Source organism: Salvelinus fontinalis, chromosome 16 (assembly GCF_029448725.1).
Source record: "Salvelinus fontinalis isolate EN_2023a chromosome 16, ASM2944872v1, whole genome shotgun sequence".
NCBI lineage: Eukaryota > Metazoa > Chordata > Actinopteri > Salmoniformes > Salmonidae > Salvelinus > Salvelinus fontinalis.
Genome location: NC_074680.1, coordinates 9,802,985 through 9,815,985, shown reverse-complemented (window position 1 = coordinate 9,815,985; position 13,001 = coordinate 9,802,985). Strand labels below are relative to the sequence as shown.

The 13,001-nt window shown below is 42.1% G+C and overlaps 1 protein-coding gene across 5 annotated transcripts in view; it reads right to left on the bottom strand.

The window, feature by feature from the left end:
- The window catches only part of LOC129812612 (unconventional myosin-VI-like), an 81,645-nt gene that overhangs the window by 18,858 nt on the left and 49,786 nt on the right, over window positions 1-13,001 (bottom strand). For 4 of the 5 annotated variants that reach the window (XM_055864317.1, XM_055864318.1, XM_055864319.1 and 1 more), the window contains exons 16-24: window positions 10,670-10,797; window positions 8,282-8,377; window positions 3,195-3,359; window positions 1,887-1,925; window positions 1,677-1,770; window positions 1,385-1,515; window positions 1,204-1,281; window positions 784-913; window positions 107-197 (exon numbers count right to left, since the gene is read on the bottom strand). In XM_055864317.1, coding sequence (XP_055720292.1) covers window positions 107-197; window positions 784-913; window positions 1,204-1,281; window positions 1,385-1,515; window positions 1,677-1,770; window positions 1,887-1,925; window positions 3,195-3,359; window positions 8,282-8,377; window positions 10,670-10,797 — 952 coding nt within the window. Of the gene's footprint in view, window positions 1-106; window positions 198-783; window positions 914-1,203; window positions 1,282-1,384; window positions 1,516-1,676; window positions 1,771-1,886; window positions 1,926-2,726; window positions 2,873-3,194; window positions 3,360-8,281; window positions 8,378-10,669; window positions 10,798-13,001 lie in introns of those variants that run through there. The other variant, XR_008753033.1, reaches the window with a different exon arrangement.

The window sequence follows — 13,001 nt, the reverse complement described above, 5'->3', positions numbered from 1 at the left end:
CAATGTGTAGAAGCTATCAAAAGGCACAGTGTTAAGCACTTTCAAACAAAGGGAATGTGTGTGTGTGTGTGTGTGTGTGTGTGTGTGTGTGTGTGTGTACACCCACCGTGGCTTATGCTTCCTCTTACAGAGCCACATGCGGACGGTCTTCTGAATCTTAATAAGGGCAGAGGCACGATACTTCATCTTCTCCTTCACTGTGTGTGTGTGTGTGTGTGGGGGGGGGGGGGGTAGAGATAGAGAGCCAGAGAGAGAAAGTGAGTGAGTATGACAGAAAGCGAAAGAGTGAGGAAAGTGAGAAAAGAGAAAGAGAGTAAGAAGGAGATCCAATCATCAGCATAGTATTGGGCCTATTCACACAAACAGAGATGAAGCTACACACACTCCCTATGATCTGTTGACTGAACTTGTAGGGATATTAAGTTGGAGTTTTTTGAAGGGCAATAAATGGAAGTGCAGCCAGCCGTACCAGTGCATATAGCCTCAGCTATGAGACATCCTGAAGGGGAAGTTTAGCAACTCTGATTCAGCAGAAATCGTTACATTTTTTTGTTACGGTGGTTGTTTTAAAAGTTATATTCCTTTGTTTTCTTTAACGCCATTTTTAAGCCTGCCTAGTGACTAATAATAAAGCATGATGGTGCAACCCAACAGACTCTTAATGATGATTCAATGCGTCAATGTTTTAATTGTATCTGTCCTTAACAACTAAATACATTATTATTTTTAACTAGGAGAGCTACTGTATGTCGTCCAGCTCAGTGCGAGTATGAGTCAGCGTACATTTGATGACGGAAAGGGCACACCACTGGACCTTCTTCCAGCGGCTGATGACCAACCACTGGTTGACCTTCTTCACCAGCTCTGCCAGGTGAACCGGGTCCGACTTCATGATTTGGTCAAACTCTGCAAACTGACCCAGAAACAGGACATCAACAGAATCACTCAAGGTAATTTGGGCCTATGTAAATCAGCAGCTTTTCTCTAGCTCGTCCTAGGGACTCTAATGGGTGCACATTTTGGTTTTTGCCCCAGCACTACACACAGCTGATTTGAATAATCAAAGCTTGATGAGTTGATTATTTGAATCAGCCGTGTAGTGCTGGGGCAAAACCAAAAATGTGTACCTATTAGGATCCCCCGGATCGAGTTTAGGAAACACTGCTGCAGAGTATTAAAAACAGAGCAGAAAGCTGTGCTTACCTTCCCAGGACGGAAGAATACTCTGGTCAACCCAAACTTGTAGTCATTCTCATTCAGCCCTAGTGCTTTGAACAAAGCCTGCAGAGGAGCAAGAACCAAAACCATCAGTCTCTTAAAATGTATAAACATCTGAGCAAGGTTACATATGAAATGTAATACTGTGTTTGGGGGAGCCATCCACCTTGCAGAAGAGCCTGGGGTCCAGTCGTATGAGCTTGTCAGGCATGTATTGCTTGTACATGTTGTAGAGCTCATGGAAGGGAGCTCGGGAGGGGAAGCCGCCCTGCATTAGGTCCAGCACTGACACCATGCCTGGGGAGGAAAGGGAAGAGAATGTCTTAAAGAGGCGTGTGTTTTTGTGTCTTTACTAATCTTTATAACTGATTATGAACTAATGTTTACTTAGTTTTTTTACAATGCGATTGTGTTAATGATACCTCTCAAAACGATTTTCTTCCTCTCCAAGCCCATACCTGAACACTGCAGCTGAGACAGAATCTGGGCTCCTTCAAATTGGTGGCTCACCATCTTTAAGTTGGGTTTTACACAGCGAATGAAGCTGGAGCCCTTTGAAAGACAGGTAAATCATATCCATTACATATCCATGGATCACATCCAATCTGAGGCCATTTCCTGACTACCAGTGTGTAAGAGAGGACATCAGGTACGGCACAGATACTCACAGTGCTGCGAAGCTTCTCCAGCAGTAGATTCAACTGGGTCTGTGAAGGCAGGCAGAGAAAAAGCTTCCTTAATACTTAGTCTAAGTCCCACCGCACTGCACAAAAAGGGGGTAAGGAGCACTTACAAACAAATTGGGATTATATTTAACATTTCACATTTACAACTGAAGAAAAGCAATACTTATAATGTTGACAAGAAAGTAAAACATGTGAATAGGTGAGGGATAACAGCACACGGAAAGACAAAGGAAAACCATGCATGACTCATGACGATTCTGCAAAAGCCACTTGCACTGTTCTCAATGTGATTTGCTTTTATCAGTCCTAAATTAATTTGGATGATTTCTCAAGATATATTAAAAATGGACTGCAACTGTGCCAAGTAGATACTTTTTGGGATGTTTTCCAGAATAAGTGAACGATAACTGATGAATGAATGAGTGTCCTGAATACACGCATCTTTCACTGCTCATAGTAGGGATGAATCTTTTAAACATAAATAAAACTTGACTATGTTCCCTTCCTCACAGCATTGCAATATATTGCCTCACCATGCCTAACTTTTATCATTATTTTATGTTTTATTAAAGCACATGTGTGTCATTAAGCTGAAAAGATCCGGTCTTGCTCTTTTCTCTGCAACGCTACCCTCAGGTCATTGTGTCCATATTATCTTGTGAATTAGTGCTAAAAGCGTCAACTCAAGCATCACGGCACACAAAGACCATAGACAAAGACAGGTGGAGGGGAAATATGACAGGAAGTCAGTGATGGGTGCTCTGTGTGCATCTGCTGATACAGTATGGTGTTGTTGAAACAATCTACAGTGAGACAAGTTACCTTCTGTCCCTGGCTGACTATACTTCTTTGTGAGCGACTTTAGCCTGGCTGCTACTTTCTATCTCAGACTTTTTCCACACTTTGTCTTTCGCCCCCCTCTCTAGCTGACAAGGATTTCTTGGGAAAAGAGGTAGGAGACTGGAGGTCTACAAAGGAAGGGAGGGATGGAAGAAAAGCAGGAGGGAGGAGAGAGGCATTAGAAGTTCAAAGGTAAAAGTTGGAAAATAGTGCACAGCGTTTTCTCTAACGTGACGGATAACATCTGAAACTACAATCTGAAATAAGCAATAGGAAAAGCATTAAACTACAAACTAAACACACTACTCACTTCAATAGCGAAAGCAGAACGTGAAACAATGTCAAAAGCTGTAAGAATTTTAGATTTACACAAACTAATAAGAACTTGTGTTGTGTTTTTCCTTCAAGTGTCATCTCAGAGCCAGGTGCTGCTACGGTCTCCTTCCTCACCTTGAATTTATTGCCCACACTGATGAAACTGAGTTTGCCAGCCTTCTGCTTGGAGTCCTTGCTGTTGTTCTCAAAAAGCTCTCGCACAAACTTGTCCTTGGACTCACACACAAGGCTCTCCAAAGACATGTGGAGGGCATCGTTATTCTTCTCTACAAACTGGATCTGCAAACGCACGCACACAGAAAAAACATGACAAATACTTAAACAGACTTTGCCGTGTGTGCTAAGTAGTGATAGGGGAAAACATCAATATAGTTACATATTGCAATAATATTTTGGATGATGTTATAAAGACCCAGTACCTTTTTTTTGGTAGTGTTAGTTAGTGCTAGTCGGCTGTACATGAGCCAAAACTCTGGTATTTTTCATCCAATAGCTTGTTCTCCACACAACTACTGACCACAACCAAACAACTTATCACACAACTTTTGACCACAACCACACAATTTATGACCTCAACCACACAACTTCTGACAGTAACCACACAACTGCTTACCACAACTTTTGACCACAACCATACAACTACTGACCGCAACCACATAACTTCTGATAGTAACCACACAATTGATTGCCACAACCACAGAACTTCTGACAGTAACCACACAACTGCTTACGACAACTTTTGACCACAACCATACAACTACTGACCGCAACCACACATACTTCTGACCACTCATCTACTGAACACAACCACTGACCAATCACACAACTTCTGACAGTAACAACACAACTACTGACCACAAACACACAGCTACTGATCACTCATCTACTGACCACACAACCTCACAACTACTGACCACAGCCACACAACTTTTGACCAGAATCACACAACTTCTGACAGTAACCACACAACTTCTGACCACAATCACACAGCTACTGACCATAACCACACATCTACTGACCACACAACCCCAGAACTACTGACCACAGCCACACAACTTTTGACCAGAAGCACACAACTTCTGACAGTAACCACAAAACTACTGACCACGACCACAAAACTACTGACCACGACCACACAACTACTGACCACAACCACACAACTGCTTACCACAGTTAGTGACCACAACCACACAACTACTGACCACACAACTACTGACCACAACCACACAACTATTGACCACAACCAAACTGCTGACCACTCAACTGCTGACCACAACCACACAACTTCTGACCACAACCAAACAACTGCTTACCAAAGTTAGTGACCACAAGCACACAACTACTGACCACACAACTTCTGACCACAAACACACAGCTACTGACCACAACCACACAACTACTGACCACAACCACACAACTACTGACCACAACCACACAACTGCTTACCACAGTGACCACAAGCACACAACTACTGACCACAATCACACAACTGCTTACCACAGTTAGTGACCACAACTACACAACTACTGACCACACAACTACTGACCACAACCACACAACTATTGACCACAACCAAACTGCTGACCACACAACTGCTGACCACACAACTACTGACCACACAACTGCTTACCACAATTAGTGACCATAACCACACAACTATTGACCACAACCACACAACTTCTGACCACAACCACACAGCTACTGACCACAACCAACCGGCCTCACAACCGCAAACCACGTGTAACCACGGCAGTCCAGATCCTCCACATCAGTCTTCTTCACCTGTGGGATGGTCTGAGACCAGCCACCCTGACAGCTGATGAAACTGTGGGTTTGCACAACCAAAGCATTTCTGCAAAAACTGTCAGAAACCGTCTTAGGGAAGCTCATCTGCGTGCTTGTCATCTTCACCAGGGTCTTGACCTCACTGTAGTTTGCGGTCATAACAGACTTCAGTGGGCAAATGCTCACCTATGATGGTACTAGCATGCTGGAGAAGTGTGCACTTCACGGATTAATCCTGGTTTCAACTCTACCGGGCAGATGGCGTCGTGTAGATGAGTGGTTTGGTGATGTCAACGTTGTGAACAGAGTGCCCCATGGTGGCGGTGGGGTTATGGTATGGGCATGCATAAGCTAACGACAACAGTTGCATTGTATCGATGGCAATTTGAATGCACAGAGATACCGTGATGAGATTCTGAGGCCCATTGTTTTGCCATTTACCTGCCGCCATCACCTCATGTTTAAGCATTATAATGCACGACCCCATGTCGCAAGGATCTGTACACAATTCCTGAAATCTGAAAATGTCCCAGTTCTTCCATGGCCTGCATACTCACTAGAAAGGTGACCCATTCCCATTGAGCATGTTTGGGATGCTATGGATCGACATGTACAACAGCATGTTCCAGTTCCTGCCAATATCCAGCAACTTCGCACAGCCATTGAAGAGGAGTGGGACAACATTCCACAGGCCAATCAACAGCCTGATCAACTCTATGCGAAGGAGATGTGTCGCGCTGCATGAGGCAAATGGCAGTCACTCCAGATACTGACTGGTTTTCTGATTCACACCCATACATTTTGTTAAGGTATCTGTTTTGTTAAGGTATCTGCATCTGTCAGATGCATATCTGTATTCCCAGTCATGTGAAATCCATATATTAGGAACTGTATATGAACTGTAACTCAGTAATTCTTTGAAATTGTGGCATGTTGCGTTAATGTGTAGTTGTTTTTATTAAAACACAAAGGGTGTCTTCAGAAAGTATTCACACCCCTTTTAACCCCCTTCACTTTATCCACATTTTGTTGTGTTACAAAGTGGGATTAAAATGGATTTAATTGTATTTTTTTTGGTCAACGATCTAGACAAAATACTCTGTCAAAATGGAAGAAAATTTCTAACATTTGTAAAAAAATTATGAAAAATAAAACACTAATATATCTTCACTAGATAAATATTCAACCCAGAGTCAATACATGTTAGAATCACCTTTGGCAGTGATTACAGCTGTGAGTCTTTCTGGGTAAGTCGATAAGAGCTTTCCATACCTGGATTGTAAAAAAACATTATTTTTTTTAATTTTTTATTTTTTTATTTAAGCTCTGTCAAGTTGGTTGTTGATCATTGCTAGACAGCCATTTTCAAGTCTTGCCATAGATTTCCAAGCCAATTGAATTAAAAAAAACTGTAACTAGGCCACTCAGGAACAAATCAATCAATGTCATCTTGGTAAGCAACTCCAGGTATATTTGACCTTGTGTTTTAGGTTATTGTCCTGCTGAAAGGTGAATTTGTCTCCCAGTTTCTGGTGGAAAGCAGACGGAACCAGGTTTTCACTAGGATTTTGCCTGTGCTTAGCTCTATTCCGTTTCTCTCTCAAACTCGCCCCACGAAAAAACATCATTCCACTTTGACATTATGGGGTATAGTGTGTAGGCCAGTGACAAACAAATATACATTTAATCCACCTTAAATTCAGGTTGTAACACAACAAAATGTGGAAAAAGTAAATGGTGTGAATACTTTCTGAAGGCACTGCATGGAAAAATACACGTTTCAAAATTGGGACCAATCGATTAGCCAAAACAGCTGACTCTGTCAAACAATATAAATGTAAACTCAGCAAAAAAAGAAACGTACCCTTTTCAGGACCCTGTGATTCAAAGATCATTCATAAAATTCCAAATAACTTCATAGATCTTCATTGTAAAGGGTTTAAACACAGTTTACCATGCCTGTTCAATGAACCATAAACAATTAATGAACGGTCGTTAAGACACTAACAGCTTACAGACGGTAGGCAATTAAGGTCACAGTTATGAAAACCTAGGACACTAAAGAGGCCTTTCCACTGACTCTGAAAAACACAAAAAGAAACATGCCCAGGGTCCCTGCTCATCTGCGTGAACGTGCCTTTTTCTGCAAGGAGGCATGAGGACTGCAGATGTGGCCAGGGCAATAAATTGCAATGTCCGAACTGTGAGACGCCTGAGACAGCGCTATAGCGAGACAGGTCGGACAGCTGATCGTCCTCGCAGTGGCAGACCACGTGTAACAACACCTGCACAGGATCGGTACATCCGCACATCACACCTGCGGGACAGGTACAGGATGGCAACAACAACTGCCAGAGTTACACCAGGAACGCACAATCCCTCCATCAGTGCTCAGACTGTCCGCAATAAGCTGAGAGAGGCTGGACTAAGGGCTTGTAGGCCTATTGTAAGGCAGGTCCTCATCAGACATCACCGGCAACAACGTCGCCTATGGGCACAAACCCACCGTCGCTGGACCAGACAGGACTGGCAAAAAGTGCTCTTCACTGACGAGTCGCTGTTTTGTCTCACATGGGGTGATGGTCAGATTCGTGTTTATCGTCGAAGGAATGAGCGTTTCACCGAGGCCTGCACCCTGGAGCGGGATCGATTTGGAGGTGGATGGTCCCATTGTCAGTGTTCTGCCATAGCCAGCGAAGAGCCCGGATCTCAATCCCATTGAGCACGTCTGACACCTGTTGGATTGGAGGGTGAGGGCTCGGGCCATTCCCCCCAGAAATGTCAGGGAACTTGCAGGTGCCTTGGTGGAAGAGTGGGGTAACATCTCACAGTAAGAGCTGGCAAATCTGGTGCAGTCCATGAGGAGATGCACTGCAGTACTTAATGCAGCTGGTGGCCACACCAGATACCGACTGTTACTTTTGATTTTGACCCCCCTTTGTTCAGGAACACATTATTCCATTTCTGTTAGTCACATGTCTGTGGAACTTGTTCAGTATATGTCTCAGTTGTTGAATCTTGCTATGTTCATACAAATATTTACACATGTTAAGTTTTCTGAAAATAAACGCAGTTGACAGTGAGAGGACGTTTCTTTTTTTGCTGAGTTGATTTATTATTCAGGAACAGCCATAGTGTCTATTAATGGAAAAATATATGTTTAAAAATGTAGACCAATCAAATCATATCGGCACCCAAGTATTGTGACAATATTGTATCGTGAGGTCCCTGGCAATTCCCAGCCCTACTAACAAGCTGAGAAGACTTTTACCAGCAGCAATATTTAAAATTGCTGCATAGTTACACAACGTCTGAGATATAACTGCATATAGTCTGGCAAAGTTACATCATACAAGGTTAAACAACACGCAATCACAAGAGCAAATCAAAATATAATCGATGTGCGTGATGGTTACCGTCTCGTAGCACACAGCTCCGGCAAAGTGTCTGACGATGAAGCCTTCATCATCTCTGACATTCCTGTGAACAGCCAGCTTCGACTTCCTAGGGACCTGAGAGATGGCAGCGACATATTAGATTGATATACAGTTGAAGTCAGAAGTTTACATACACCTTAGCCAAATACATTTGAACTAAGTTTTTCACAATTTCTGACATTTAATCCAAGTAAAAATTCCCTGTTTTAGGCCAGTCAGGATTACCACTTTATTGTAAGAATGTGAAGCGTCAGAATAATAGTAGAGAGAATGATTGATTTCAGCTTTAATTTCTTTCATCATATTCCCAGTGGGTCAGAAATGTACATACCCTCAATTAGTATTTAGTAGCATTGCCTTTAAATTGTTTAACTTGGGTCAAATGTTTCAGGTAGCATTCCACAACCTTCCCACAATTAGTTGGGTGAATTTGGGCCCATTCCTCCCGACAGAGCTGGGTGTAACGGAGTCAGGTTTGTAGGCCTCCTTGCTCGCACACGCTTTTTCAGTTCTGCCCACAAATGTTCTATATGATTGAGGTCAGGGCTTTGTGATGGCCACTCCAATACCTTGACTTTGTTAACCTTAAGCCATTTTGCCTCAACTTTGGAAATATGCTTGGGGTCATTGTCCATTTGGAAGACCCATTTGCGACCAAGCTTTAACTTCCCGACTGATGTCTTGAGATGTTGCTTTAATATATCTACATAATTTTCTTACCTCATGATGTCATCTATTTTGTGAAGTGCACCAGTCCCTCCTGCAGCAAAGCACCCCCACAACATGATGCTGCCACCCCCGTGCTTCACGGTTGGGATAGTGTTCTTCGGCTTGCAAGCCTCCCCCTTTTTCCTCCAAACATAACAATGGTCATTATGGCCAAACAATTATATTTTTGTTTCATCAGACCAGAGGACATTTGTCCAAAAAGTACAATCTTTGTCCCCATGTGCAGTTGCAAACCGTAGTCTGGCTTTTTTATGGCGGTTTTGGAGCAGTGGCGTCTTCCTTGCTGAGCGGCCTTTCAGGTTATGTCGATATAGGACTTGTTTTACTGTGGATATAGATAATTTGGTACCTGTTTCCTCCAGCATCTTCACAAGGCCCTTTTATTGTTGTTCTGGGATTGATTTGCACTTTTCGCACCAAAGTACGTTCATCTCTAGGGGACAGAACGCATCTCCTTCTTGAGCGGTATGACGGCTGCGTGGTCCCATGGTGTTTATACGTGCGTACTATTGTTTGTATAGATGAATGTGGTACCTTCAGGCGTTTGGCAATTGCTCCCAAGGATGAACCAGACTTGTGGAGGTCTACATTTTTTTTTGAGGTCTTGGCTGATTTCTTTTGAGTTTCCCATGATGTCAAGCAAATAGGTACTGAGTTTGAAGGTAGGCCTTGAAATACATCCACAGGTACACCACCAATTGACTCAAATTATGTCAATTAGTCGATCAGAAGCTTCTAAAGTCATAACATAATTTTGGGGAATTTTCCAAGCTGTTTAAAGGCACAGTCAACTTAGTATATGTGAACTTCTGGCCCACTGGAATTGTGATCCAGCGAATTATAAGTGAAATAATCTGTCTGTAAACAATTGTTGGAAAAATGATTTGTGTCATGCACAAAGTAGATCCTAACCGACTTGCCCAAACTATAGTTTGTTAACAAGAAACTCGTGGAGTGGTAGAAAAACAAGTTTTAATGACTCCAACCTAAGTGTATGTAAACTTCCAACTTCAACTGTACGTAACATGTGTGTGTGTGTGTGTCTGTCTTTATTTCTGTCTTGTGTAAGATAGACTGGGCTGAAGTGGTGATGGCAAAAGTCATCTTTAAGACCCTCATTATGCATGATCTGTGGCCACTATTAGGATACTCACCTATCTGTGGTAGTATCATACTGTAAGGCAGTCATGATTAATATTATATGACCATACACATCTGAGAGAATATATTCAACATTTCCATATGAAAATGACAATTAATATAGTCTAAAAACCAGCTGTAGCCAGCCCAGTCCAATCTGTTGGTCTGAATTTATATCAATGCTGCATTTCAAATAGGATTTTACACCTGTCAAGCTTACAGAAAGCGTGACAAAAGTTCCCTAAGAAAAGGGACTGGGGCTGCTGGTTCACAATAGCTCTAATGTTTCACATAGACCAAGTACCAGAATGTGCATTACAATACCTTGTCATGAAAGTGTGGTGAGAGGGCAGTAACAATATAAGAGTATCAGTTCACTAAATGTTGATCTAAGGTAAGTTTAGCATTTTTCAACATAGATGGTTCAAGGTAGGATCCAGGGTGGTTAAGCTGATCCCAGATATGTGCCTGCAGGCAACTTCCACCCACAGCTCTCACCGTCAGTCTAAAGTGGTCTTTGTGCTGGCTGTGGATTGTGTTGGCAAAGTGATGGTCGCTGGGCTGTGGTAGACGGTTCTCTTCATCCAGAATGTCCAGGATGCCCACTAGTTTTGCTTCCACCAGGTCTATGGGGATAAATTAATGCATTATTACAGATGTAGTCAGCAGCATAGTCAATTCAAGTCAAATTATTAAGATACCAATAAGATAAGTATTTTATTGATGTGCAAGGGGGAAATTTGTCTCGTGCTACTAATGTTGTAATGCGGTTTGTGTTTTGAACATTTCTCAATGTCACTGTGTGAAGTCATATGCAAAATAAAGTTAAATTCTAACATATTCCAGAGAGGAGCGGTCAACTGTCAGAATGTCTGGAAAGATGCAATCGGTGTCTCAATGTTCCCTTTCCTGGAACATTGACAACCTTTGTATCTTTCTACTGTGTGCTGTGTCTGAGGCTTTGGGTGTTCAAATTGGAGGCACAATGCCTTGTATATTCGGATGCTCATCATAACCTCTCCTAGTGAATTATTCATACAGGACATTCTGTTTGGAATAACATCTGACGGAGGCACACCAATACATTTGCATGAATAGGCACCTGGGCATAAATTGGGGGGGGGGGGGGGAGATTGATGAGCGAATTAATGGACAGCCAGAGAGTAATTTGCAAGTCTTACGAAAATTATTCATGGCTGCCAGTTAACCTGGCACCTGACTAATCAAAACCCTGTTTGATATACAAATCGAAATAGATCACGTTGCCACCTACGGGACATTTGATCCTATTCAATGGAGGTTGGGGTTGTGAAAACATAGGCAGAGGGGAACAAAAGAGCACTGACAATCACAAATGCTCATTACACAATGGCAACTTCCTGGTTTAATGAGGACCCTCTTCGCCACTAACTCCAGAGAAGTTATATTGTATAGGGCCCTATAAAATCAGTGTTCTTATTTGCCTAATTCTGTTTTCTATGTATTGTTTTTCCAAGTTTATGGTTTTTCCAAGTTTATGATTTTCCCCTGTTTTTACAGGTTTTCGGTCTCAAACTTTTTATAGAAAAACAACAAAATAGAATGTTCTAAGTCCAAAACAATGCCTAAACCACATCAGGAAAACACTTAAGGTCTGGGAAAAATCTAAGAAATGTTTATTTTTGGGTGTAGATATCTCTTTCATTCAAGTGCACACCAGCAAGAGACTTGTTTGGTTAGTGGTGTTTCTGTAGCACACGTGATTTCAGAGTTTGCTTAACAAATCACCCCTCGATTGATGCAAATAATCACAATATCATTCTGCCAGGTAGGCATTAGCTACTTTGTAGTTAACATTGAGAAGGTTTTTGACTTCATCGCTAACGGCTACATAAACTGGTAGACAAACGTGGACACACAGACAGGGGCATTCCTGCATTGCCTCTTCAGAAAGTTTAAGGAAAATGCGAATCCCTGATGCATTTTGTTAATGTCTTACAATAATCTTAAGCAAAGTAATACATGTTCTAATCTATTCAATACATTTAGTTGATTTCCTACTAAGTTCAATAAAAATTTATCATTTTGTTGACTTCCGATGTAATGTCTGGATTACGTGATACCGTCAGCGTTCTCCGCAGATTTTATAGGGCCCTAAATGTGCAGTCGAAGGAAGTCAGTGCAAACTCATGTCGTGGGGGTGGTTTCATGCAATCACAGTTTCTGAAAAGTGAGAGTGCTCTGTCGAGGGCTGTATCTCTCATCATGTCTTGTACGAGCCTTAAAAAGACAGGGCTTCAAGTTAATCATGTCTCTGTATGTCACTCTAAGGCACCCAGAAGCTGGAGATTTCCACTCCAATCTCTGCACAAACTCACACACCTCTCCTTGCCTCTCTGTTTGGTTCCTAGTTGCAACTCCTATTCAGCAGTCAGACACAGAAAGAGATTGCATATTTTCCATCTAAAGCCAGTCCTTGCATTATGTTTGACATTGAAGCTTACAGTACAGGCACAATATAGATCGCATAGAGACTTACAGAGTGCTGTCCCACATATTAAACCAGTAAAATAGTTTAGGAGCTGCTCTAGGGGAATTTGACTTTGCACCATGACAAGTTGATAAAGTGAATGTGTGAAACAGGCTGGGAGAAATGTCCTGTTTCACTGGTCTGGCATCTAAATATGTTGCAATATCAAGATATATTTTGGCGTATGAAAGAGCTCCAACATAGAATGAAATATAACATAGCAATATCGATGGGCTTCACAGCCTACTGCAAAAGAAATACACAAGACATGTCTAATAATAATAGTATGGAGTAAAATGACAATGGTTTGACAGTGGCACC